The 22792-nt window shown below is 43.2% G+C and overlaps 3 protein-coding genes across 9 annotated transcripts; 2 read left to right on the top strand and 1 right to left on the bottom strand.

Annotated features, from left to right (window-relative positions):
• Positions 1 to 1488: 1488 nt before the first annotated feature.
• Positions 1489 to 8943, bottom strand: LOC6565261 (protein tweety). 3 transcript variants are annotated; one of them, XM_001990890.2, is made up of 8 exons: positions 8153 to 8490; positions 5914 to 6261; positions 4962 to 5447; positions 4137 to 4900; positions 3902 to 4071; positions 3192 to 3203; positions 2117 to 3119; positions 1489 to 2053 (listed from the first exon to the last, which is right to left on the bottom strand). In XM_001990890.2, the coding sequence occupies exons 2-8, from the start codon at positions 6049 to 6051 to the stop codon at positions 1636 to 1638; spliced, it is 2991 nt and encodes a 996-aa protein (XP_001990926.1). In that variant the 5' UTR covers positions 6052 to 6261; positions 8153 to 8490; the 3' UTR covers positions 1489 to 1635. The 3 variants fall into 3 exon arrangements, with proteins under 3 accessions (XP_001990926.1, XP_032593743.1, XP_032593744.1); XM_032737852.2 differs by lacking the exon at positions 8153 to 8490 and adding an exon at positions 8824 to 8877 and having other exon boundaries at positions 1506 to 2053; XM_032737853.2 differs by lacking the exons at positions 5914 to 6261; positions 8153 to 8490 and adding an exon at positions 8824 to 8943 and having other exon boundaries at positions 1506 to 2053.
• A 165-nt stretch (positions 8944 to 9108) lies between these two features.
• Positions 9109 to 14074, top strand: LOC6564832 (protein flightless-1). The gene is made up of 4 exons (XM_001990889.2): positions 9109 to 9335; positions 9706 to 12875; positions 13295 to 13445; positions 13517 to 14074. The coding sequence occupies exons 1-4, from the start codon at positions 9282 to 9284 to the stop codon at positions 13925 to 13927; spliced, it is 3786 nt and encodes a 1261-aa protein (XP_001990925.1). The 5' UTR covers positions 9109 to 9281; the 3' UTR covers positions 13928 to 14074.
• Positions 14075 to 15808: 1734 nt separating this feature from the next.
• LOC6564831 lies at positions 15809 to 22531 on the top strand. Of its 5 annotated transcripts, none has more exons than XR_006246722.1 (8): positions 15809 to 15932; positions 16000 to 16029; positions 16092 to 16339; positions 16402 to 16455; positions 16515 to 17531; positions 17595 to 18517; positions 18793 to 18917; positions 22081 to 22531. XR_006246722.1 is itself a non-coding variant. In XM_043215583.1 (8 exons), exons 3-8 carry the CDS (start codon positions 16180 to 16182, stop codon positions 22111 to 22113), a joined length of 2124 nt encoding a protein of 707 aa, XP_043071518.1. In that variant the 5' UTR covers positions 15809 to 15932; positions 16000 to 16029; positions 16092 to 16179; the 3' UTR covers positions 22114 to 22531. The 5 variants fall into 5 exon arrangements, 4 of the variants coding, with proteins under 4 accessions (XP_043071518.1, XP_032594097.1, XP_032594096.1 ...); XM_043215583.1 differs by lacking the exon at positions 18793 to 18917 and having other exon boundaries at positions 16515 to 16664; positions 16728 to 17531; XM_032738206.2 differs by lacking the exon at positions 18793 to 18917 and having other exon boundaries at positions 16518 to 17531.
• Positions 22532 to 22792: the final 261 nt, after the last annotated feature.

Raw genomic sequence — 22792 nt, 5'->3', positions numbered from 1 at the left:
TTGTTTCGGTTTCTGATTTCAGTTTTCATTTTACTGTCGGTTTTGTTCATAAATATATATATATATATATATATATTGATCATTCTCGATGTGCTCTATATAGTGTAGTAGCCTAGTAATAAATCCTTAGCTGTTCTTTTATTGTTGTCTTATTTTTATTTTATTAATATTATTGTTGTATTAACAACTTTCTGTCCTGTCGGGAAGTGTTGAGGCGACATTATAGTTGATGGACCTTTGTCGGACCTCTGGTCACACTGGTCTTTTATAGAATTCCACTAACAACTTGCCTAAATAACTTTACAAGGATTGCGTTTGACAACTGCATAATTCCCATCGATTTCTTCGTATTCAGTTTCATATGCTTAAGGCCATACACACGATATATGTATATGTATAAATGCATGTACATTTATATAACTTTATAGTTTTATTTTGTTTTTGTGTCTTATGTCTTCTCGGTTGCGGTTTGCTTCGGCTCAGCCGAATGTGGGGGCAGTACTTATATTTCATTCATATTGCTATCTGTTCACACACACGCTCTCCCAAAAGCTTAACTCGGGAAAGAGTATACCTCAGTTGGTTGCTTTTCATTTGTTTTTTGTTTTTTCTTCTTTTTTGTTTTAGGCTACGCTTTGACTTTGGTTTAGCTACTGCTATTAAATATACAGTTACTTGTATAGCTACATATGTATATTGTATGTATAGTATTTATGTATGTATATGCGCACTCGGAATGTGCTAAGTGTTTTAGTTTTTAAATGTTTAATAAATGCATTGTTGTTAAGCTTACGTTTAAGTACAATAAAATCGCATGGCTATACTAAACTGCTTAACTAACCGGATCTTAACTGGCGCACAACCCATTATCCCACAAGTCCGAGCATCACAGACGATGCCCCACTCGTGCCACACGTAACCTTTTCGCCTTTCGACCATTCTTTATATGCATTTATTTAAAAAACAGAAAAAGAACAACAACAAAAATTGACTCGATAAAATGCCTAAAAACGTTGCCCTCTTAACTATAATACATACTGTCGTACATTTAAATGCTGTTGCTTTTGTTTTTGCTCTTGTGGTTTTCTGGTGGTTGTGAAGAGGGTTCCAGTTGCCGAAATTCAATTTTCTCAGTTTCCTCATTTCATATGTGTACATACATTTAAATATATCGCTGTATATTACAAGATGTTGTTGTATAACACATTTGGTTCCTCTTGGTTATTTTTTAAAAATCGTTACAATCAAAATTCCCTATTATCAAAAAGAATATTCGTACTAAATGTATATAGTATATATGTTAAGTATATATCATAGATACATATGTATGTATGTGGGCATGGGTGTGTCTGTTTGTTTAAGAGTTAGCATGTGTGTGTATGTTCGTCTGTAGTATATGTATACAAAAGACCAGTAGTGGGTTGTCTTTCATTCAGTTTCAAAGTAATTCTACATTTTTCATTTGTTTGTCGATTTTCGTTGTTGTTATTTTTTTTTTTTTTTTTTTTTGACTAGCTTTAAGTTGTAGGATGCATGAAAAGGAATTAGGATTCGTAATGTAAATCAAGAACCAAGGAACACTCAAATGCTATATGTGGATGTGGCACACTCTCTCGCTATATAGGTATATCCATCTTATAGCTCGGTTACCGCATAGTTGCTTTCATCAGTTATCGCCGGCGGCGGTGGCGGCAGATCGTCATCATCATCGAGAATGCCGACGGGGCCAGTAGATGAAGCTGCTGCCGTTGCAGAGCCGCCATTGTGCAGAGCCAGTCCATTGCCGGGCTTACCGTTTGCCGCTTGGACGCGTGACTTGGGCGGCGTGGCGTCCACGCTACCAGTTAGATGCGTCTGTGCAGCCTCCAGTGGTGGCGGTGGCAGGGTGGCATCATCATTGACAACACCACCAACACCTCCTCCGCCACTCCCATTAAGCAGTGTCGAATCGGACTGAGCTGACGGCGGTGGTGGTGATGTGGGCGTGCCAATCCTTGGTGGCGGTATGGCCTTCATTTGTGGCGGCAACTTCATTGGTGGTCGCTGCAGTGTTCTGTAGAAAGAGCAAAGCAATCGGAAGGTTTGTGGCGGCGCACAAATTTAATGGCGTACTTACTTGGAGTAGTTTTGCGCCTGGTGATGATGCTGCTGCTGCTGATAGATGGACTCCACTTTAGGCTGCTCCGCATCCTTGGGTATCTCCGGCAGTGGGCAATTCAAAATCGATGGCTTGTACTTGGGATCGAATTTTCCGCCTTGACGCAGCGTGGAGCATTTGTAAATTTGCTTATCCCGGTCATAAATGCCCGTATCCATTGTGGTGCTAATAGGCACCACTTCCGTCTCCGGCTGCTGCTGGTGCTGTTGCAACTGCTGCTGCAGCTGCTGCTGTTGCTGTGGCGATTTAAGCTGATGTTGCAACAACTGTTGTTGCTGCTGTTGCGATGGCGGCGGCGGCTGTTGCTGCTGCTGTGAAGCCTGCTGCTGATGTTGGTGAGCATGGGGATTGGGGGGGGGTTGCGATTGCACCGATGCCGCATGATGATGTGCGGGTATTTGCGGACCACCCTGGCTATTCTGGCGTCGCATTGTCGCCAAATTGGACACATAAATAGAGCCCTGGCTAACCGCTACCAGCGGCTGATAAATTGAATGTGGATTCCCATTAGGCGCCAACTGGCCAGCCAAATGTGCCGGTATCTGCTGATAGATCTGACTCTGACCCGGTGGCGGCATATGATGCTGTTGCGCATGATGCGCCGCCGCAGCTGTCGTATACGTGCCATATTGTTGGGCCTGAGCCTGGGCCTGGGCCTGCGCCTGCTGCTGATGGTAGATGGCATGCTGGTGCTGAACGGCGGCGGCAACTGCTGCGGAATGCGAATGAGGATGGGTATGCGGATGCGCGTGCGGATGCTGATGCGGATGATGGCAGTATATTGGCTGTGGACCCAATTGTTGTTGTTGTTGCTGCTGCTGGTGTTGCTGAGAGTGAGCCTGGGCCTGGGCCTGAGCCTGGGCCTGAGCCTGGGCATGAGCATGGGCCTGCGCCTGGGCCACCTGGGCCTGTGCAGTGGGCGGAACGGAGGAAGCGGCGGCGGCGGCGGCGACGGCAGCGGCTGGCGACGATTTTCAGTAAAAGTCATTGGCTTCCAAAGTTTTGCATTGTTTGCTTAGGGTTGCATATTTACCGTTATTGGGACCTATAAAATGTACACACACAATTAGCAAGGCGGATCAGGATTCGGGTACGGATGTGACGGAATCGTGGCAGTTGACATGGCGTCGAACGCATAGAATGACAGTGAGGCCAATGAGCATGAAAACCATAAAAAAAAAACAAAAACAAATTTCTTTAAAAAAAAAAATAATAAAATAAAAATAGTTTTTAATCAACTTTAAGCTATACATGGAACATGGTTTTTCTGATCACATAGCTGCAACTACGGATTAACATGTTGGCTCTGGAGTCAACTAGATTTTTGAGCTTTTCAAATAGTAAGTTTTGAATGTTTTTGTATGATTGTTATTTTGATTAACACATATAGAAGTAAAAATTATTGATCGATTCGCTTAAACGAAAACTTTTCAAAAGCATATTTTCTAGTTCTGAATAATAAAATAAGAAATATATGCATGTATAAAATGAAGCGTCAAAACTTTGTACATAAAGTATTTACTTATATATACATATATATTTAGTGTGTGAACTTGATATGTATATATATATATATATATATATATATATATATCTCTTCAAGTTTTCACTCAATCGATAACGCGCAGAGACAGAATAGAAGAGAAACAGACATTAAGTGTGGAGGATGCTGGTGACGCTAATAGTGCTACTAACGAATTTGGTGGATGGTTGGATGAGGTTGGATAACTTGACGGCACTTACCAGTCATGTGGGTGGGGCTGTGATTGTGCGACGGCAGTCTGCCTAGCGTATGGGTTCCCATAGCCCGCATGTTCTGCTGGATGTGTGCGTGGGCCATCATCTCATGCTGCTGTCGCTTATTGGGATGTTGCAACGTGTGTGAGCCGCTGATCACCGGTGGACTGAAGTGCCTGCAATGAGAGCGAAATTTGCCCAAGCTGCAATTAGATCAGTCTCCGGATCACAAAACACCTACCCGTTATGATTGCGCGGCAAAGTGCGTGCCGCATTCATCATCTGTTGATGATTCTGTGGCGCCGGATGCGAAATATACGATGGCTCGTCAACCTGCGCATAGTCGTTGCGCTTGCGTATATAGATCCATGTGTGCGAGTCCACCCACACCATGATCGTCAGCAAAATGGCCGCTATGAAGCTGGCAATCAGCATCAGCACCAATCCGAGCAGTCCGCCCTCGCATAGGCCACGTGCAGCGGCAAGAAAATTATGATGGACCGCCTTGCAGTCGACAAGAGCAGTCAGCTGGGTGAGCAATCGCTCGCTGCTGTTGAGATCGGCATTTACGGCGCCCAGTTTCGGTTGCAGACCAGAGCTTTTGAACAGCACCAGGGAGATCTTCATGACAGTAGCCATTGCGCTGCGTGCATTATTCAGCGAGTTCTGTGATTCGCGCAATCGTTGCGTAAATGGATTCGTGTGTCCCGGCTCGCATTGGGTGTAGTGCAGCAGAACATTGGTGGGCAGATCACGGGGTGCGGTCGACACAAGAAAATCGGCTGGACTAATGCAGAGATCACCCACCGCCACCGATGAAGACAAATACAGGCCGGACATTAGCCAGGAGCCAGTGACGGCCAGCAGGCCGCATACGCTAAACAGGATTAGGGCGCAGCGCGAATGCCGTGCCACGCCCACCAGCAACACGGCACAGAGGACAAGTAACAGTGCCAGAGTTGCCACAGTGCCGGGCCATCGTATCAGCTCCCATTGATCACCGCGCTGGGCATTTGTGCAATAAAGATTAGGGTGCCAGCGAATAGTGTTAGCTAAAAATACTCACAGTGAGGAAGTGCGTCATCGAGATGCTCATCAGCGGTCGTCGAATATCGCTAGCCGCATTCGTGGCTAGCGTCACGTTCCCTTGGACAATGTTCAGTGAGACGAAGAGCTTGGACAGCGCTGTCTGATTGGAGACCGGCTGATCGAAGATATCCGCCAGTTCCACCAGCTGTGGCCGTATGCGGTTGGTCAGCGTATTCTCGAGTATGTGCGTCTGATTCCGTATTGTCGTCACCAAATTGTCCACTTTACGTCCAGCGGTCAGCACCTCCAGCAGCCCATTGTGCAGATCATCATTCCCATACAGACCCAGTCCAATCGCCGCACAACACATCACCGTAACGATGGACAGGGCCACCTTTAGGCTAGTTATCGAGTGCGCTGGACGTGGCTTGCGGTCACAGCAGCGTGTCATCAAATAGAAGAGCAGTCCAAGCAGCGAGACAATCAATAGAGCTGCCGGTACCGATCCCAGGATGCCCAGGCTCTATGGTGAACGAAAAAAAGTTGTGGGTGTATAAATAGGAGAGGATAAAGCATATTAAAATTGATGCCAGTAGCATATTAAATCAAATATATGGGAGTACTTAAACGCAAAATGTACTGACTTACAATGTATCGATAAGATAATATAATATATAAGATCATATACTGTCAATCGGTTATCATTAGTTACAATAAACTGGTCATTAATGCAAATAAGAAACAACAACTTTTTCCTATGTGTATTTAATATTTATTTACATAGTTAAAAATGAATGATGATTTCTTCATCTAAAATTAAACAAATTTAAAAGACTAAAATCTCCCACCTAAGAATTCGAAATGCGAAATTTAAAATTACGATTCTAATTTGGAACTTCCATCGGAAGATCGAACAGTGTTTTCCCTTAAAAATTATGGTAGTTTTCGTTAATATGTGAACGAGACATGTGAGGATTAGATGAGCTTACCTCCAGATATATCTCATCATTGGGCCGGAAAGTGCTGTTGATTTTGTGAAACGTGATGTTGTAGTGAGGCAATGCGTGCAGTAGCTTGGCTATCACCGGCACTTTGTATTGATCCGTGAACTCGTGATAGTCGCCCATCCTGGTAATGGGATTGAGCGCGTCTAATGCGTACTAACTGACAGGTCCTGGTCCGCGTTTGTAAAGCGATTGTAGCGCTGCGGAGGTTTTAGGTGGAAATGGAAACGGAGTGGAGTGCGCTGCTCCTGATGGTCGTCGCCGTCGTCGTCGTCGTAGTGCGTCGTGGTCTGGGGACAGAGTTCTAAGCTCTTGACATCAAATTGTCGCACACTGTGACAGCAAGGAAACACAATTAGTGCACGACGCAATCAAGGCTGAAGCTTATTCAAAAATTGTAGGTGTGGTTTGGCACGCTCCAACATACATACACAGTGGAGTGTGTGTGTGTGTGTGGGTGTGCATGAATATGGAACGCAACTTGAATGCGTAGTGTGTGTATGCAATATATACACACACGTACATTATGTGCATATATATATATTATTAGCTGTGATAAAGCGAAAAGCTCTTAACACAAATATTCCTCAAGCACTTTGCAAGTGTGGTAACAAAAAAAAATATCATTATCCCGTTCATCACATTATTACTATTCACAATGAGGGAAAGTTCCTAAAACAAGATTCACTTGAGTCGACTTTGAGCACTTTGTCCTTTTCACAAGCAAAGCTAGTACACAATTTCACTTTTTAAACAACACATTAGAGTGTGATTGATTGGGTATTCAGATCGTTGTATATATATATACACAACGCACGAATTTGTTTTTAATTTAAATAAGCATGTGGGGCGTTGCATTGCAGCCCAAAAAGAGCCATGTTACAGTAGTTGAATTAAAAATTGTTTGTGCAACGCTTTCGTACTTGGTTCCTGTTCCCATTTTTTTCACACAGTTCCCTACGAGCACACATAAGCACGCACGCACACCCACACACACACGCAGACAGGCGCGCACAAACACGCACCCTTAAATCGCAGCTTCGGCCCGCACGCTCCGTTCGTGGTGATGTGCTCTCTGTTATTGATGCTGCGGCGCAATAGCAATTTTGTTCACTTGGCTTCCTCTTCCTTGTGCTTGCTCTGGCTGACAACAAAAATGGCAAACGGGCCAAAATACGAGTACACGAGCACGAGTACATGTACGAGTAAGAGAACGAGCAACGGTACAAAAGGTAACGGCCAGGCTCCCTCTCTCTCTCTCTCTATCTCTTGCAGTGCAATCACTGTTGCTCTCACTCTCTATTTCCGACTAATTCTCTCTCGCTAAGCTCTCTCAGCCACTTGCGCGCTTCATTGTTGTTGCTGCTGCCTCTGCTGCTGCTCCCGTTATAGTTGCTTTTTCCTGTTCCTGGTCCTGGGTTCTCTGTACGTGTGTGTGTGTGTGTGTATGTGTTTATATATCTATTGATTAAAGGTTTGCTCTGTTTCCTTATTCCTTATGCTCGGTCCCGCATTGTGCTCGTGCCACAAACAGGGAATTGCAGCGCTTACCCCTGCCCCTGCCACCGCCTAACGTCCCAGTCAATACCATCTGAAGCAAAATGCAACCAGCTAACTCAACTCAGCGTAGCATCTTGCGCTTAGTAAGTTGTAGTTGCGGCTTTTTACGCCCTTAGCCCAAAAAGGGACAAATGCAACATTTGACAGTTTCTGCTTGAAGCATCCATCAGCAGTCCAGAAGCCCACTACGCATGTGTGTGTCTCTATATATATACTTATATATGTATGTATATACATATTTAAATAAATAAATATGTACATCATGCTTAGAGTAGTTTTTTTTTAGGGCACGAGCAGGAATTTACACACACACGCACCCGCCCACGAATTTGAGATTTAAGTTTTGCTGCTTGGGATTTGAATAATATTGCTGCCTTGCTCGATAGAAGAGCCTGCATAGTATTTAGATGTATTTGTGTGTGCACAACATACACACACATACACAGTACATATTTGTGCATACATAATTTAACTGAGTTAATTCAAATAGTTTGCATTTATTTGGCGTGTCGCCTTTTTGATTACCAGCGCCGAGCAGCCCTTTACAAAAAAAAAGAAGAAAACACTCCCTTTTTCACCAAATGGGTACACAATTTTTCACAACAAACAAAGCTGAAGACTTGAAGCTCGGCGTTCGCCGCATTCACTTTCGCATCCTGCTTACTTTTTAATTTTTGCCTGTCACAAAGCGACAAAACGGGATTTTAAAAGTCCGCGTAGCACTTTATTTCACAAGCTTTTCGCATTTCGATTAGTGTTTAATCCAGTTAAATTGTTTTACAAATGTGTATGTATTTTATTTTTATTTGCATTTAATTTTCTATTTTTTTTCTACTTGCAACGTTGTCGAGACAAACGTCCTGCAGGAACTTCACATTCCAAAGACTGAGAAAAGTATGAAAATTTTTGGACCTTCACTTGGTCACACCCTCTAGAATATGCAACCGATGTTGATATGCCATAGAGGGCACGCTTTGCAGTTACAGGATAACAGGAGACTGAAGTCCTTTCCGCGCACTTGCGCTACACACTGCTCATTTTGCCACCCCCTCAGAATAACACACACGACCAGTGTGTACCTACTTAAGTCAAAAGTATCGGTATCACAATCCACACAAATGTACACACTGGCCTCACAATCTAATTGGATTTATTGAAAGTTGAGGGTTCGAACACAGTCTTTTTACTATATTCTTGTTTCTAAGTACATTTACTTAAGGTTTGATGTCTGATACAGCTAATGATTACTGATCACTGCCTGTTCGATAATTGCAATGTTGTCAACGTACGAAAGGAAGATTTGACTCTTCGCTGATTAGCTGATTTGTTTCTGACCTGTTGACATCGGTCCGTTACGGCGTGCATAAGTACGTGTTTCACGAGTGAGATATCATCCTGCATTTCTCTGACTCAGATACGTTTTATCACAACGGCAACATATCTACATATGATAGACATCAATCAAGTACTTAATACGAAAAACAAAAAACTGCACAATGGCACATGCAAATTAAATAACATAATATCGATATATATTCCAAAATAATCTACCGCAAATTATTGCTGTATTAGAAAAAATGACGAGTTGAAATGATCGACGGTGTCGATATAAATATCGATAGTTTTGCCATCACTAGAATAGGCACAGGCACTTATTCATTGACATAGCAATAACAAGGACGGGGCCCACAGCCGTTTTCTTCGTGTCCGTGACGCAAAGTTGTTAATTTTATGATATTCCCAACTCCCGACGAAGAAGCAGCAGCAACCGCAGAGTGCGCAGCATAACCAGGATGAGTGTTTTACCGTTCGTACGCGGCGTTGATTTTACGAAAAATGATTTCAGCGTAAGTATGGTTGTAGCTGCTGCTATTGTTGTTGTTGTTGTTATGTGGCTAAATGCGGAATGTAAATGCAAATGCTAAATTAAGTGCTAGCTGCTCGCTGCAGCTGCTGCACAACCGGGTCAACCCCAGACTCATTAGCGCTTCACTTACTGCTCTAAACAGGAAGTACACAAAAAATCTAACCATTCATGGCGAATTTGTCATCAGTGCAAAACGCTCAGCTGCTGCAGCTGCTGACGTTGACGGCACACTGCGACTGCGACATAGGCAGCGCAGCTATTGTCTTTTGTTTACATTTGTCGACAACAAAAAAGGGAGAAAAAAATCTAACCACCGCAATTGTTTGTTGGTTTGCTTGTTTGTTTTGCAGAAAACATTCCCTAGTTCGATGCGGCAAATGTCTCGGGTCCAGTGGCTAACACTGGACCACACACAGCTCCATCAAATACCCGAGGAGCTGGGCCACCTGCAGAAATTGGAGCACCTATCCTTGAATCACAATCAGCTGGAGAAGCTCTTTGGCGAGCTAACGGAACTGACGTGCCTGCGTTCATTGGATCTGCGTCATAATCATTTAAAGAGCAGCGGAATACCGCCCGAGCTCTTCCATTTGGAGGAGCTGACCACGTTGGATTTATCGCACAATCGATTGAAGGTGGTGCCCGAGGGTCTGGAGCGTGCCAAGAATTTGATTGTGCTCAATCTGAGCTCCAATCAAATCGAAAACATACCCACCCCTCTCTTCATCCATCTGACTGATCTGCTGTTTCTCGATCTGTCGTACAATCGATTGGAAACGCTGCCGCCGCAGACGCGACGATTGATAAATCTGAAGACGCTGGACTTGTCGCACAATCCGCTGGAGTTATTCCAGCTGCGCCAGCTGCCATCGCTGCAGAGTCTAGAGGTACTCAACATGAGCAGTACGCAGCGCACGCTGCTCAATTTCCCCACCAGCATCGATAGTTTGGCCAATCTTGTCGAGCTGGATCTATCGCACAATGCACTGCCCAAGTTGCCAGATTGTGTGTACAATGTGGTCACCCTCGTCCGCCTCAATCTCAGCGACAATGAGATAAACGAGCTGAGCGCCAACCTCGAGCATTGGCAGCGTCTCGAATCGCTCAACTTGTCCCGCAATCAGCTGGCCGCCCTGCCTGCCGCCCTCTGCAAGCTGTCCCGGCTGCGTCGCCTCTTTGTTAATGATAACAAACTGAACTTTGAGGGCATACCTTCGGGCATTGGCAAGCTGGGCACCCTTGAATGCTTCTCGGCGGCCAACAATCTGCTAGAGATGGTGCCCGAAGGACTCTGCCGTTGCGGAGCACTCAAGCAGTTGAATTTGAGTAGCAATCGATTGATCACACTGCCGGATGCCATACATTTGCTGGAGGGGCTGGATCAGTTGGATTTGCGTGACAATCCGGAGCTGGTGATGCCGCCGAAGCCGAGTGAGGCGAGCAAGGCGACCAGTCTGGAGTTCTATAACATTGATTTCTCGCTGCAGACGCAACTGCGTCTGGCTGGTGCTGTTGTGCCGCCCTCAATGCCGGCCACATCGACGCCAAAGGATGCAACAGCGCGAAAGATTCGATTGCGTCGTGGGCCGCGTGCGGAAAATGGTCAGGATGGTGGGCAGGATGCGGCCAAGGTGCTCAAGGGCATGAAGGATGTCGCCAAGGATAAGAATAAGGGTGATGGCGATGCAGTGACAACGGAATCATTGAAACCAAAGCGCTGGGACGAATCGTTGGAGAAGCCACAACTTGACTATTCGAAATTCTTTGAAAAGGACGATGGCCAACAGCCGGGTCTAACCATCTGGGAGATTGAGAACTTTCTACCCAACAAAATCGAGGATGTGGTGCATGGTAAATTCTATGAGGCTGACTGCTACATTGTCCTGAAAACGCAATTCGATGAGCTGCACACACTCAACTGGGAGATCTACTTCTGGATTGGTAATGAAGCGACTCTCGATAAGCGCGCCTGTGCCGCCATCCATGCTGTGAACTTGCGTAATTATTTAGGCGCCCGTTGTCGCACCATACGGGAGGAGCAGGGCGATGAATCCGATGAGTTTCTCGCCCTCTTCGACACGGAGATCATTTACATTGAGGGCGGACGCACTGCGACGGGTTTCTTTACGATCGAAGAGATGATACACATAACACGGCTATATCTAGTCCATGCGTATGGAGCCAGCATACATTTGGAGCCCGTTGCTATGGTGCTGCAATCGCTGGATCCGCGCCACGCCTTTGTCCTTGATGTGGGCACACGCATCCACATTTGGCTGGGCAAACGTTCGAAGAACACGCTCAACTCCAAGGCGCGCCTAATGGCCGAGAAGATCAATAAGACGGAGCGCAAAAACAAATGCGACATTCTCGTTGATCTGCAGGGCGAGGAGTGTCAGGAATTCTGGGACGCATTCGATATACTGCCCGAGGAGGTGGCCGATTTGCCAGCACCAGAGGAGCACATCGATGAGAACTATGCGCCAGTGCGTCCGCGTCTTTATCAGGTGCAATTGGGCATGGGCTATTTGGAGCTGCCGCAGGTGGAGCTGCCGGAACAGAAGCTAAGCCATACGCTGCTCAATAGCAAGCACGTCTACATCCTTGACTGCCAGACGGATCTGTTTGTTTGGTTTGGCAAGAAGTCGACACGATTGGTCCGTGCCGCCGCCGTCAAGTTAAGCCGGGAGCTCTTCAATATGCTGGATCGGCCGGAATGTGCGCTCGTCATGCGCGTCAGCGAGGGCAATGAAATGCAAATCTTTCGCACCAAATTCCCCGGCTGGGATGAGGTGATGGCTGTTGATTTTACCCGCACAGCCAAATCGGTTGCCAAGACGGGCGCAAATTTGACGCAGTGGGCCCGCCAGCAGGAAACACGCACAGATCTGGCTGCGCTGTTCATGCCACGCCAGAGCGCCATGCCACAGGCCGAGGCTGAACAGCTGGAGGAGGAATGGAACTACGATCTCGAGATGATGGAGGCATTTGTGCTCGAGAACAAAAAGTTTGTCCGCCTGCCAGAGGAGGAGCTGGGACATTTCTATACCGGTGAATGCTATGTGTTCCTCTGTCGCTACTGCATACCTGTTGAGGTCGATGTCGATGGGTGCCAAAACGGCACCGATTCCAATCCCAATCCCGACGCGGAAGCGGACAGCAAATCACAGACTGCGCCGCCCGAGGATGAGATCGAGTGTGTTGTGTATTTCTGGCAGGGACGCAATGCCGGTAACATGGGCTGGCTAACTTTCACATTTACGTTGCAAAAGAAGTTCAAGGCCATGTTCGGTGAGGAGCTGGAGGTGATGCGTATCTTCCAACAGCAGGAGAACCTCAAATTTATGTCGCACTTCAAGCGCAAGTTTATCATTCACACGGGTAAGCGCAAGGACAAATCCCTAACGCCCGATGGCAAGCCAGCCGTTGAGTTCTTCCATTTACGTTCTAATGGTGGCGCCTTAACCACACGACTCATACAAATTCAGCCGGATGCAGTGCATCTGAACTCGGCATTCTGGTGAGTTGTTCACTTTTGCTTTTACCTTTCGGTTTATGTTTGTAATTTGTGCTCCACTCATTTTATCCAACCAAAAACACATATAGTATATATGTGGCGTCTCGTATTCCTGCTAATAATTTAATTATGTAATTTAATTTTATCAGCGTTTCAACTAATGAAAATTGAAAACTGAGTCAGTCCAATGGAAAAAACTATTTATCTACTTAAAGTGCTCTTCTTGCACTGAACGCAATTCAATTCATTATCTCTGTTCTGTACAACTTTAGAATATGATAGTTGACAGTTAACTATACGCCTCAAGCCAATTATCATTTTCTGCTTAAAAAAAAGTAAAATCTCAGCAACTAGTATTACGTAGTACAATGGAGTTGATAAACCGGTTCGATTTGTGTTTTAATGATACGTCTCGCCATTAGCTATATACTTCATGTGCCATTCGAAACGGAGGACGAGTCACATTCGGGCATTGTGTACGTCTGGCTGGGCAGTAAGGCATGCAACGAGGAGGCAAAACTGATCCAGGAGGTTGCCGAACAGATGTTCAACAGTCCCTGGGTTAGCCTGCAGGTGAGTAACTCCATCACAATTAATGTCATTATATAAATATATATGTATGTATAAATTATATTCACGAACAGATACTCAACGAGGGCGACGAGCCGGAGAACTTCTTTTGGGTAGCGCTCGGAGGTCGCAAGCCATACGACACGGATGCTGGATATATGAACTATACGCGACTGTTTCGCTGCTCCAACGAGCGGGGCTATTATACGGTGGCCGAAAAGTGTGCGGACTTCTGTCAGGATGATCTGGCCGATGACGATATTATGATACTCGACAATGGCGAGCATGTCTTCCTTTGGATGGGGCCGCGTTGCAGCGAGGTGGAGGTGAAGCTGGCATACAAATCAGCTCAGGTCTACATACAGCATATGCGCATCAAGCAGCCGGAGCGGCCACGCAAGCTCTTCCTCACTATGAAGAACAAGGAGTCGAGACGATTCACAAAGTGCTTCCACGGCTGGAGTGCATTCAAGGTGTATATTTAAGAAAGCCGCGCGGGTGCCATGACAGTGTAGCCGCCGGACATGACAATTTTGGACTGCAATATATACAAATACACACACACACACACATACACAAAAACACGCGCTCACGCGCTCGCATGCAGCAAATATTTGTACTTTTATAATGTATTTAATTGTTTTATTATTATTTTTTTACTTAGAGCCGTTTTTTTTTTAATATCTCGCTGCCCAATTTAATGAAGTAATTTACCACTCGCCTCTGTCGACGCAAAGTATTCTTTTTCTCTATATGTGCTTAGATGGCTATTGTATGTACTGCTACTTATTATATACATGTTTATATGCTGAGCCGGCAAAACTTTTTGTGCTAGTCCTGACGGTGTTATCCTCAGAAATGAAACGTAAACGAAATCAAATCCAAACAATTGCTATTTGCACAATGCCTTGCTGCTTGCAAAAATTCGCCAACAAATTGTACAAAATATTTATTGCAATTAACCAATTATACAATGAAAGTAAATAAAAATGCCAATTTATAACTAATTTAAATTTTTATATTTAAATAAATATATATATATATATATTTTTTTTTTGGGTTTTAAGTCATATGCGCAACTGCATAAACGTAAAAAAAACCGGGTTTTATGGCACCCAGGTGTCCATAACGCCCTTGTTCCAAATAATATGTGACCATAAATTAAGGTACTTTTTTACATAACCCAACCTAGCAGGTGGGGAAACCCCAGTTTATGGGGATCATATAGTCATTTAGGTGGTTAATATATGTACCTGCCATCGGTCTTTGGAATTTTTGAAAATTATTGAATAATTAGTTTATGGCAGGCAATTAAATTTTTTGCTAGGCGCTGTTACAGTTGAACTGAGAGGCACTGTATATTTTTATTTTTTGGTTTTTAAGTCATATGCGCAACTGCATCGATGTTTCGATTCTTCGCTAGTCAAGTCTATACGAACGATTCAATTTCCTGATCGTGCCAGTGCCAGTGTAATTGATAGTGGCCAGCGCTGGTGAAATCAATTCCCTAAATTCGTAAACACAGCAACAAAAAAAATAAAAAAAATCTAAGAAATATATAAATATAAATAGACATTAAAGTTGTTGAAATATGTTTGAATATCGCAGCAACGATCAATACTTAAGTATCGCTATATCGATTACTATCGAAAATCTGGTCACACATGAATTGTTTTTTTTTCTTTCTGCGTTTTTTTTTTTCTAAGTTAAAAAGTTGCTCTCAATTCTTCAACAAGTAGGGACGCACCCGCGCATAATAAAGATAACTCTTCATTTTTCCACGCCATTTACAACAAAAGTAAATTGTCAAAAAAATATTGCTGGTTAGAGACTCGGGATTGAACAGTTTGAAGGATATGGCTTATTTCGTTTGATTAACAACTGTTGTTCCGGTGAGAATTATTAACGGGGTAATACCGATATAAGCCGTGCATATATCGATTTATCGATGGATTTTTTCCACTGCTGTACGGCGTCACTGTCAGATGGTCGAGTCTGGATTCGCGCTAAATTTTTTTTCTTTTAGATTGACTGTAGTAAGTCATTTAATTGCTAATTATTTCTGTGTCATAAGTTATTATCGAATTAATTCCGAAAAAAATCACGCTGCTTAAATTCATGTATCGATGGTTCATTTCACTGCTGAGCGGCGTCACTGTCAGATGATAGAGTCTGAATTTGCGCTAAAATTTTTTATTTTAGGTTAAATGTAGTAAGTAATTTCATTACTAATTATTGCCGGGTCAAAAGTTATTATCGAATTAATTCCGAAAAAATCGCGCTACTTAAATTCTTGCATCGATTGTTCATTTCACATCACTACTAAACGGCGTCGCTGTGCATCCAGTAGAGTGCAAATCTATGCTAGCTTCTGTTGTTCACAATCAATTTTTGTTTTAAGACAATTGTGACTGAGGTGAATGAATTGAAAAGCGTTCATTCCGATAGAAATCGCCAGGTTTATATCTATGTTTGTATGGATGTAATTGGGTAATTGTGTTTTACATCTAGTAAAGAAAAAATTCGTGATTAATTTATTTTTTATTTTGTTTATCAGTTTTTGTCAAATTTAGTTTTTGAAGCTGAGGTAAGTCGCAAATGCGCTCGACGGCAGAAAGTTTAGTCAAGACTTATTGATCAATTGCTTAGCATTTGTTATTGTGGGTTTGGCGTATTCCCTTGTTGCACACGGAGAACAACACACACATTCAACACCCACACAGACTCAGCACACAAAATGGATCTGTTTGATATGGTACGAAATGCACCGCCACCGAAAGCTGTACGGGAATATACAGGCAGCAGTCAGAGGAAAACACCCATAAAGCAGATCGCTGATAGCGCTAAAACAGATCCGACGACGAAATGCTTATTGCTGGCCTCATCTGAGGGAACAGGTATGTTTGTTAAAAGACACGACCATACAGTTCAAATAATTGAATCATAAATACAATTGCAGAAGTGTCGGACGATGATATTGAGATTGGAAGTACACAACCGTCGGTGCGCCAGGGTGAGTCAAAAAATTAGAAACGCAGAAGCGGCAAAAATATTTAGTAAAAAATTCGACAGCAGTCGGAAAGATGACATCGAGCCTGGGTAAAAAGTCCAATTCCAAGACAATTGAGACTAATTTGATTGATGGCAATGATGATGATGATGGTGACGACGCCGACGACGATGTCAATGATGGGAATGGTACCGTTAATGCCGATAAAGCGGGTGAGGATGAGCAGCCACAGCCAATGCCTTTCAAGACGAAGGCTCAACAAAAAATGTTTGCAGAATTGCCGTTGCCTTCAAAGCATCAACAACAGATCGGTCCTTTTCACATTAAACCGTGCATTGTGCGCATCAATCGCCTGACCCAATCAAAGATTGACCATCTAACAGCAACCATATCAAAAAAAAAATCAAATAAACGTGGCCGGCCCCGCAAGTCTGCAGAAGCTTCAACGGCGATTAATTCACCGAAACCGAACAGCAGGAATAGGAACAGGAGCAACAAGGTGCACATTGCTTTTAACATTGAGATACCCAGGCTGTCCATCAGTTCCAAGCAATCGGACCGAGTCCACACACCACCGCCAAATCTAATTCGCAGCCCAAACAACATCCGGCCTCCATTTGTCCGCAGAGAAATGGTGCGTCGCTACGGTGCCCGCTTCTTCAATTGTGTGGTGAAGGTGAAGCGTATAAGGGACTTCAACAGCTCGTTGCCGAAGCGAATAAACAACAAGTCTGTTTCGTTCAGCGAAGCTGTCGAGATATTAGGCAGCAAGCCGCGTAAATCATCATCCACTTCTGGTGGCGACAAGTGCCATTCAGTGCCGACGCGTCTGCAACGAGTCGATGCCACTGGTAATGTTCTTGAAGACATTAACCTTGGGCACAATATGTCACTAAAGTTCAGTCGTACTAAATTATCGCATAACAAGCGGAGTGCTCCATCCTCCTGCAACGGCGGCAGGTCAGCCAAATTGCAAAGACGTCAGTCCACATGCGTTCCAGTTACAGGCTTAGCCAGTCTGTGCATCGAGGACAGTCAGGATGAGCCTGCTAGCAATGAACCTGGTGTCGAGTATATCGGTAAGTTTCAAGCGTTGTCGAAAGTTCCGCCTGTCCACACTAAAGAAAGTCTTTTCCCTATAGTGCCGAATGATGTGTCCGATAACAAATCGGAAGGTGTGCGTTGCGCTCGCACTTCAAGTCCCGTGAAACGGTTCTCGTCGACCACCACAGTGAGCGATGAGGAGGACACTGAAGAATCTACAAAAGCTAATACAATGAAAGAGGAGCCAACCACTAAGAAGCCGAAATCTTCATCTACGATGCGAAATGCTTCTAATAAAGAGCCAAAATCGCCAATTAAGAATCAAAAATCGCCAGCTAAGGAGAAAAAGTCGTCAACCATGGAGAAACAATCTTCACCTAAGGAGAATCAGGAGCAAGCAGAACACATGGGTAAGCAGCTGCAGTCCGAACTAAAACCGCAGCCTGTTGAACCTGTACTAAATGCTGCGGATCCAGAGCCGACGCCGGAGCTGGAAAAGCCGGCAACTGTGCCTGGACATATTGAGTTAAGAGAAGTATCTCCATTTGCGCTGGCCATCATAGAAGATGTGACATCAACTGATGACATATTGGAGATACAAAAATCTGACCAAGATGTCCGTGATCTGTACACTCCCACATCGCGCCAAACGACACCGGAGCTGCTGCGCCGCTTAGAATCGCCCGTTTCGGATTGCAGTTTCAAGTCGGCCATCGAAACGGTTGGCAACCGCAGAGCATTGCATATTGTAGACCGCATACCGTCGCCAGCCTCACCATTACGACAAATCAGTACGCCATCCACACTCCGCAACGGTTCGACACCGCCCGCTGCACCCAACACACTTAACAGTTCAGCTAGCAGCTGCCCAGCTAGTAGCAAACAAGCCAGCACCACCACCGCAACAACAACAAAAACCATCATCACCACCGACACCAACACCACCACGACCAACAGCAACATATCAATAGGCTCGCCGATTGGTGAAATACCCAATTTAGGTGATGAACTTTGCTTGTGGGTACGTATAACATCCGCTTACCACTCTGCTCGTCCAACCCAACAGAGTCCGTTTATCTCGGGAGACTGTTATAGCTACTTTGGATATTTTAATGAAAAAAAAATCACACATAATCTACTGATATCGAATTTGTTGTTATCTGATTAAATATTTATTTTGTTGAGGGACCAATCAGCACATCTGCTGCCTAAATCTCTTTATATGTCAGTTACTTTTGACTAGAGCACTATTTATGATTATCTGGTAATTTTGTATTGTTCTCTTAAATTTGGCAGAGTTCGTCTCCTAACTAAGCATCGGCCGTCATACGATCTCGGTGGTACCTTGGACGGTATAATTACAGTGTTGAAATCTGAAGCAGTCTACGATAAAGAAAAATATGGACGCGTCTCACAAAAAGGTTATTTGATCCTGATTCCCTGTCTCGCTTTAAGCGGTGTTCAGTTTGTGTGTGTGTGTCCTTTGTATTTAATATAAATTCATTACTCTATTTTAGTTCGCATCATTCAAATTATTTTCTGATTTATATGATCTTTAAGTACTATAACTAACAACTTCTTATTTTTTTTTTTTTTTGCTCTATGTTGTATATTACTGATAAGATTATTTTTCCGATTGCATTTATAAAATTTGCTATCTTGGCTGGTCCTAAGCTTGCCATCATTGACAGATTGGGTATGAAATAACTGTCTAAGGTGGCGAAACGTTTCCTGCCAAGCGCAGGGTAGAAGCAGAAGTGCTCAGGAGATTCTTCCTCGTGCTCTTCTTTACAGCTTCTGCAGAAGTCCTTGTAGGGCAACTGGAGTTTGTTTGCATGTATTCCAGCCAGAACAGTTCATGCGACTGAGATTATACAGCTCTCAACTATGTTTTTCGTTTATGCTTGGCCACATTTGGTGGGTTAAGCGACCGCAGTTAGCATTTCGCCATGTGTAGTTAGACCTTATCTTCATTTATTTTGAGCCTGTAGGTAGCCTTGCAATTACCTTCAATATTATAGTGCCCAGGCACCCATAATAGGCCGATAACATTCTGTTAAGCCATCTCATGTAGAGATTTGCGACGGCTTGTTACCGATGTCGAGTTTGCCGATATCGCACAAATAGATTTTATAGCCGCTTGGCTGTTAATATATATATTAACATTGCATGGACTTCTATTATGAGTCTTTATGCAGATTAGAGCTTCTTTTATGGCTAGTACTTTTGCCTGACATGTAGAGTTCGGCCATACGTTGAACTTTGTTAACTTGTTCTTGAGTGGTTTGTATTTTTAGGCAAGGCCCCATATAACAGGATAGGTCTAATAAAATATGTGTACAGCCGTCGGACCATTTTTGGGGACATACCCCATTTAAGTCTAACGGATTTCCTACACGTGTATAAAGCGACTGTCGCCTTTTTTTTCCCGTACCTGAGTGTTTAGGTGCCACCCTATTTTTCTATTTAGTGTCAGCTCTAGGAAGTTAGCGCTGTTGCTAACTGTACTCTCAGTACTGCGTTATTTAGTCTGGGTGGGACCAGAGGAGGCACTTTATAATTTTTTGTGAACAGAAAAAGTTCAGTTTTAGTGGGATTCACGCCTAGCCCACATTTTACCGCCCATGATGACAGTATTTTTAATTTACTTGTTATTAGAGTTTGAAGGTACTTTCCTTTGAAGATGACCCGCAAAGTCATCTGGAGAGAGTTGACGATCCAAGTGTAGACTTTACAATTCTGAAGGGGGCAATTGATTAATCAATCCCACTAATCTGGCGTCAATTCCCATGTCCAGCAGAGCTCAAATGATCGATGGGGGGTGATATTGTTGAAGACACCTTCAATGTCTAGGAAAGCTATTAGGGTATACTCGACGGAATGGAGGGCTGTATCTGTAGATCTGCCCTTCCTGTAGACATGTTGTGACTCAGAGATAAGCTTTGAGTCTATGAAGATTGTGAGATAAAGACTTATGAGTCGTTCTGGAGTCTTTAACATGAAGGAGGATAGACTGATGGAAAAAATTGATCAAATCTTTGGCGACGTGATGGTTTCCCAGCGTTAGGTATAAAAGTTATATTTGACTGGAGCTACTACGTGGAGATTTAAACGGCTTGAAGCTGTTTATTCCCCATCCTACATTTTCTTTATGTAGAATAGGTTTTATTGATGTAATCTCTTCACAAGTCATTTGTGTGTACATCGAAGGCAGTTCAGAGCATCCTAGGAAGTGTGTCTTAAGGAGAATAAGTAACTCTGCACTGGAGACTGACCATGAATAGTCGTCTTTCTTTAGATAACATAGTGTAGGGGTGGTTTTTGATAGAATATCCGTGCATAAATCTCTTCATGATTTCCTTTTTGACTGTCTGGTGGTTTTTTTGTATTCCCCCAGACTAAACTTGTATTGCGACCATTGAAGATTATTATTTTGCGATTCCGCAGCATTGAAAAGAGACCTACAACTTTGTCGAAGAACACTAAGTTGAGGTGACCACCATACAGGTTTTTTCTTGGGCTTGGACCTACTGACCTACTAGGCAGGCTGCCTTAACAGCATTATTACATGCTCTCGTGAAAATATCTGGAACGCTACAGAGGTGTGCGAAAGTCTTTGGACATTTTCTTTTAAAGATGTCCCAGTTTGCATTCTTCTGATTTAAGAAGCTTACTGGTTTTGGATGGCTCAACTAAAGCTCAAATTCAATGTGGTCAGAGAGAGAGTGGTCCTCGGACACTTTCCGTTCTATTATTTGATCACTTAAGGCGTGTGAAGCAAGGGTCAGGCCTATGACTTTTTTGCGATTTGTAATGATAAACGTTGCCCCTATTACAGACTATAAGGCTTGTATTTAGTATTAATCTTATAAGTAACTCACCTCTCAAGTTGTGTCATTGCTACCAAACTGGGAGTGGTGAGCATTGGCATCGCAGCCTATGACGTAGCTAATTTTGTGCTTTTTGCAATTCAGGATGAGAGATGTTGTGATCTCTTCCGGTGGTGGTCCCGAGCTATCGTGGGCCATGGAACAGGAAAATACTGAGATGTTAAGCTGCAGCTTCCTATTTTATCCAGCACGTTACCTCGAAACCATGACTTCATCCTTTCCCAGGAACTTGACTATGGGACAGACCATGTCCGAGGTTTAGGGTAGAAGTCTTAGCTAGCATCGGTACCTTGCGGACCACTGTGATGCTACAACCAGTAGGTGGGTTCAGTTGAGGAATTTTAGCCAACCAATTTGTAAAAGATACTTCGACAACTTGAACCATCAGTAACAACAATGCAGGGATCCTGATGACCAAACTTACTGTAATTCTTAAGAGCTGTTAAAATTAGAATATTACACCTACTTATCACAACAATAAACGTGCAGATCGAGTCGAGATATTTTTGTTGCTTTTCAACACAGATATTATTATTATTTTTTAACAGTATAAATATTTATGCTGCAAATGCATATTAGTAATTTATATTTCTTTGAAGTACCAAATTTTTGATTATAAATACGCAGATATTGATACATAGTTGAATATTACATATATATATTTCATCTCTTATTTTGTATGTTTATTGCACAGCTCACATCTGATGGATTCCATCAACAACTCTAAACCCCGTTAAAATGACAAGCTCTCTAAATTGAGCTAGCATAATCACACACCTAACATAAACGAACACAAAATGAACATTAACTGAATTTTTTTTTGAACTTAGCTGTAAATATAACTGATGTATTTTAGAAATAAATATACTGCCTGAATGGAATTTGGATGATTGTGAAAAAACTTGCGAGAGAGAAAACAAAAACATAAATTAAATTGTAAACAATTCATAACATAAATATGACTTGAATGAATACCTCCATCGACAACTCCTCTAGGTAAGCGAGTTCTTACATAACATGTTCTCAATGTAATAATATGCGGATCAGATGTACAAATGAGTATCATCAGGCACACATACAACCAATTGCAGACCAACATAAATAACAAATCAATAACAGAAATATGTAAAAATGGTAGAAATAATAAAAATATGTATGTATGTAATATATGTAAAAGGGTTTCAGAAGTGGGAAATCTAAAAATAACATTTTAAATGTCTAACTACCATTACGCACTTCAATTGAAGAAATATAAATAATCCAAAACTTTATTATTGATGATGGTGGAATTGGTTGAGGTGTGATAAAGGTATGGTCATTTGAAGTGTCGAGGGAAATTTCTCAAATAAAAATGTTCGAATGATTTTCGAAAAATGAATAATTTACTTCCCTAAAATTAAATGGTT

This window comes from Drosophila grimshawi, unplaced genomic scaffold (genome assembly GCF_018153295.1).
Source record: "Drosophila grimshawi isolate 15287-2541.00 unplaced genomic scaffold, ASM1815329v1 contig_1006, whole genome shotgun sequence".
Classification (NCBI taxonomy): Eukaryota; Metazoa; Arthropoda; class Insecta; order Diptera; family Drosophilidae; genus Drosophila; species Drosophila grimshawi.
The sequence above is the reverse complement of the archived record's forward strand: the minus strand, read 5'-3'. Positions and strand labels throughout refer to the sequence as shown.

Coding starts and splice junctions, on each gene's coding strand:
- LOC6564831 (XM_032738205.2), top strand. CDS start 16,180: ATGGATCTGTTTGATATGGTACGAAATGCACCGCCACCGAAAGCTGTA. Junction 17,532..17,594: donor ACCTGGTGTCGAGTATATCG/GTAAGTTTCAAG, acceptor TTTTCCCTATAG/TGCCGAATGATGTGTCCGAT. Junction 18,518..22,080: donor GTGATGAACTTTGCTTGTGG/GTACGTATAACA, acceptor TTTATTGCACAG/CTCACATCTGATGGATTCCA.
- LOC6564832 (XM_001990889.2), top strand. CDS start 9,282: ATGAGTGTTTTACCGTTCGTACGCGGCGTTGATTTTACGAAAAATGAT. Junction 9,336..9,705: donor TTACGAAAAATGATTTCAGC/GTAAGTATGGTT, acceptor TTTGTTTTGCAG/AAAACATTCCCTAGTTCGAT. Junction 13,446..13,516: donor GTCCCTGGGTTAGCCTGCAG/GTGAGTAACTCC, acceptor ATTCACGAACAG/ATACTCAACGAGGGCGACGA.
- LOC6565261 (XM_032737852.2), bottom strand. CDS start 6,051: ATGGGCGACTATCACGAGTTCACGGATCAATACAAAGTGCCGGTGATA. Junction 4,901..4,961: donor CGATGACGCACTTCCTCACT/GTGAGTATTTTT, acceptor ACAAATGCCCAG/CGCGGTGATCAATGGGAGCT. Junction 2,054..2,116: donor CAGGCGCAAAACTACTCCAA/GTAAGTACGCCA, acceptor CTCTTTCTACAG/AACACTGCAGCGACCACCAA.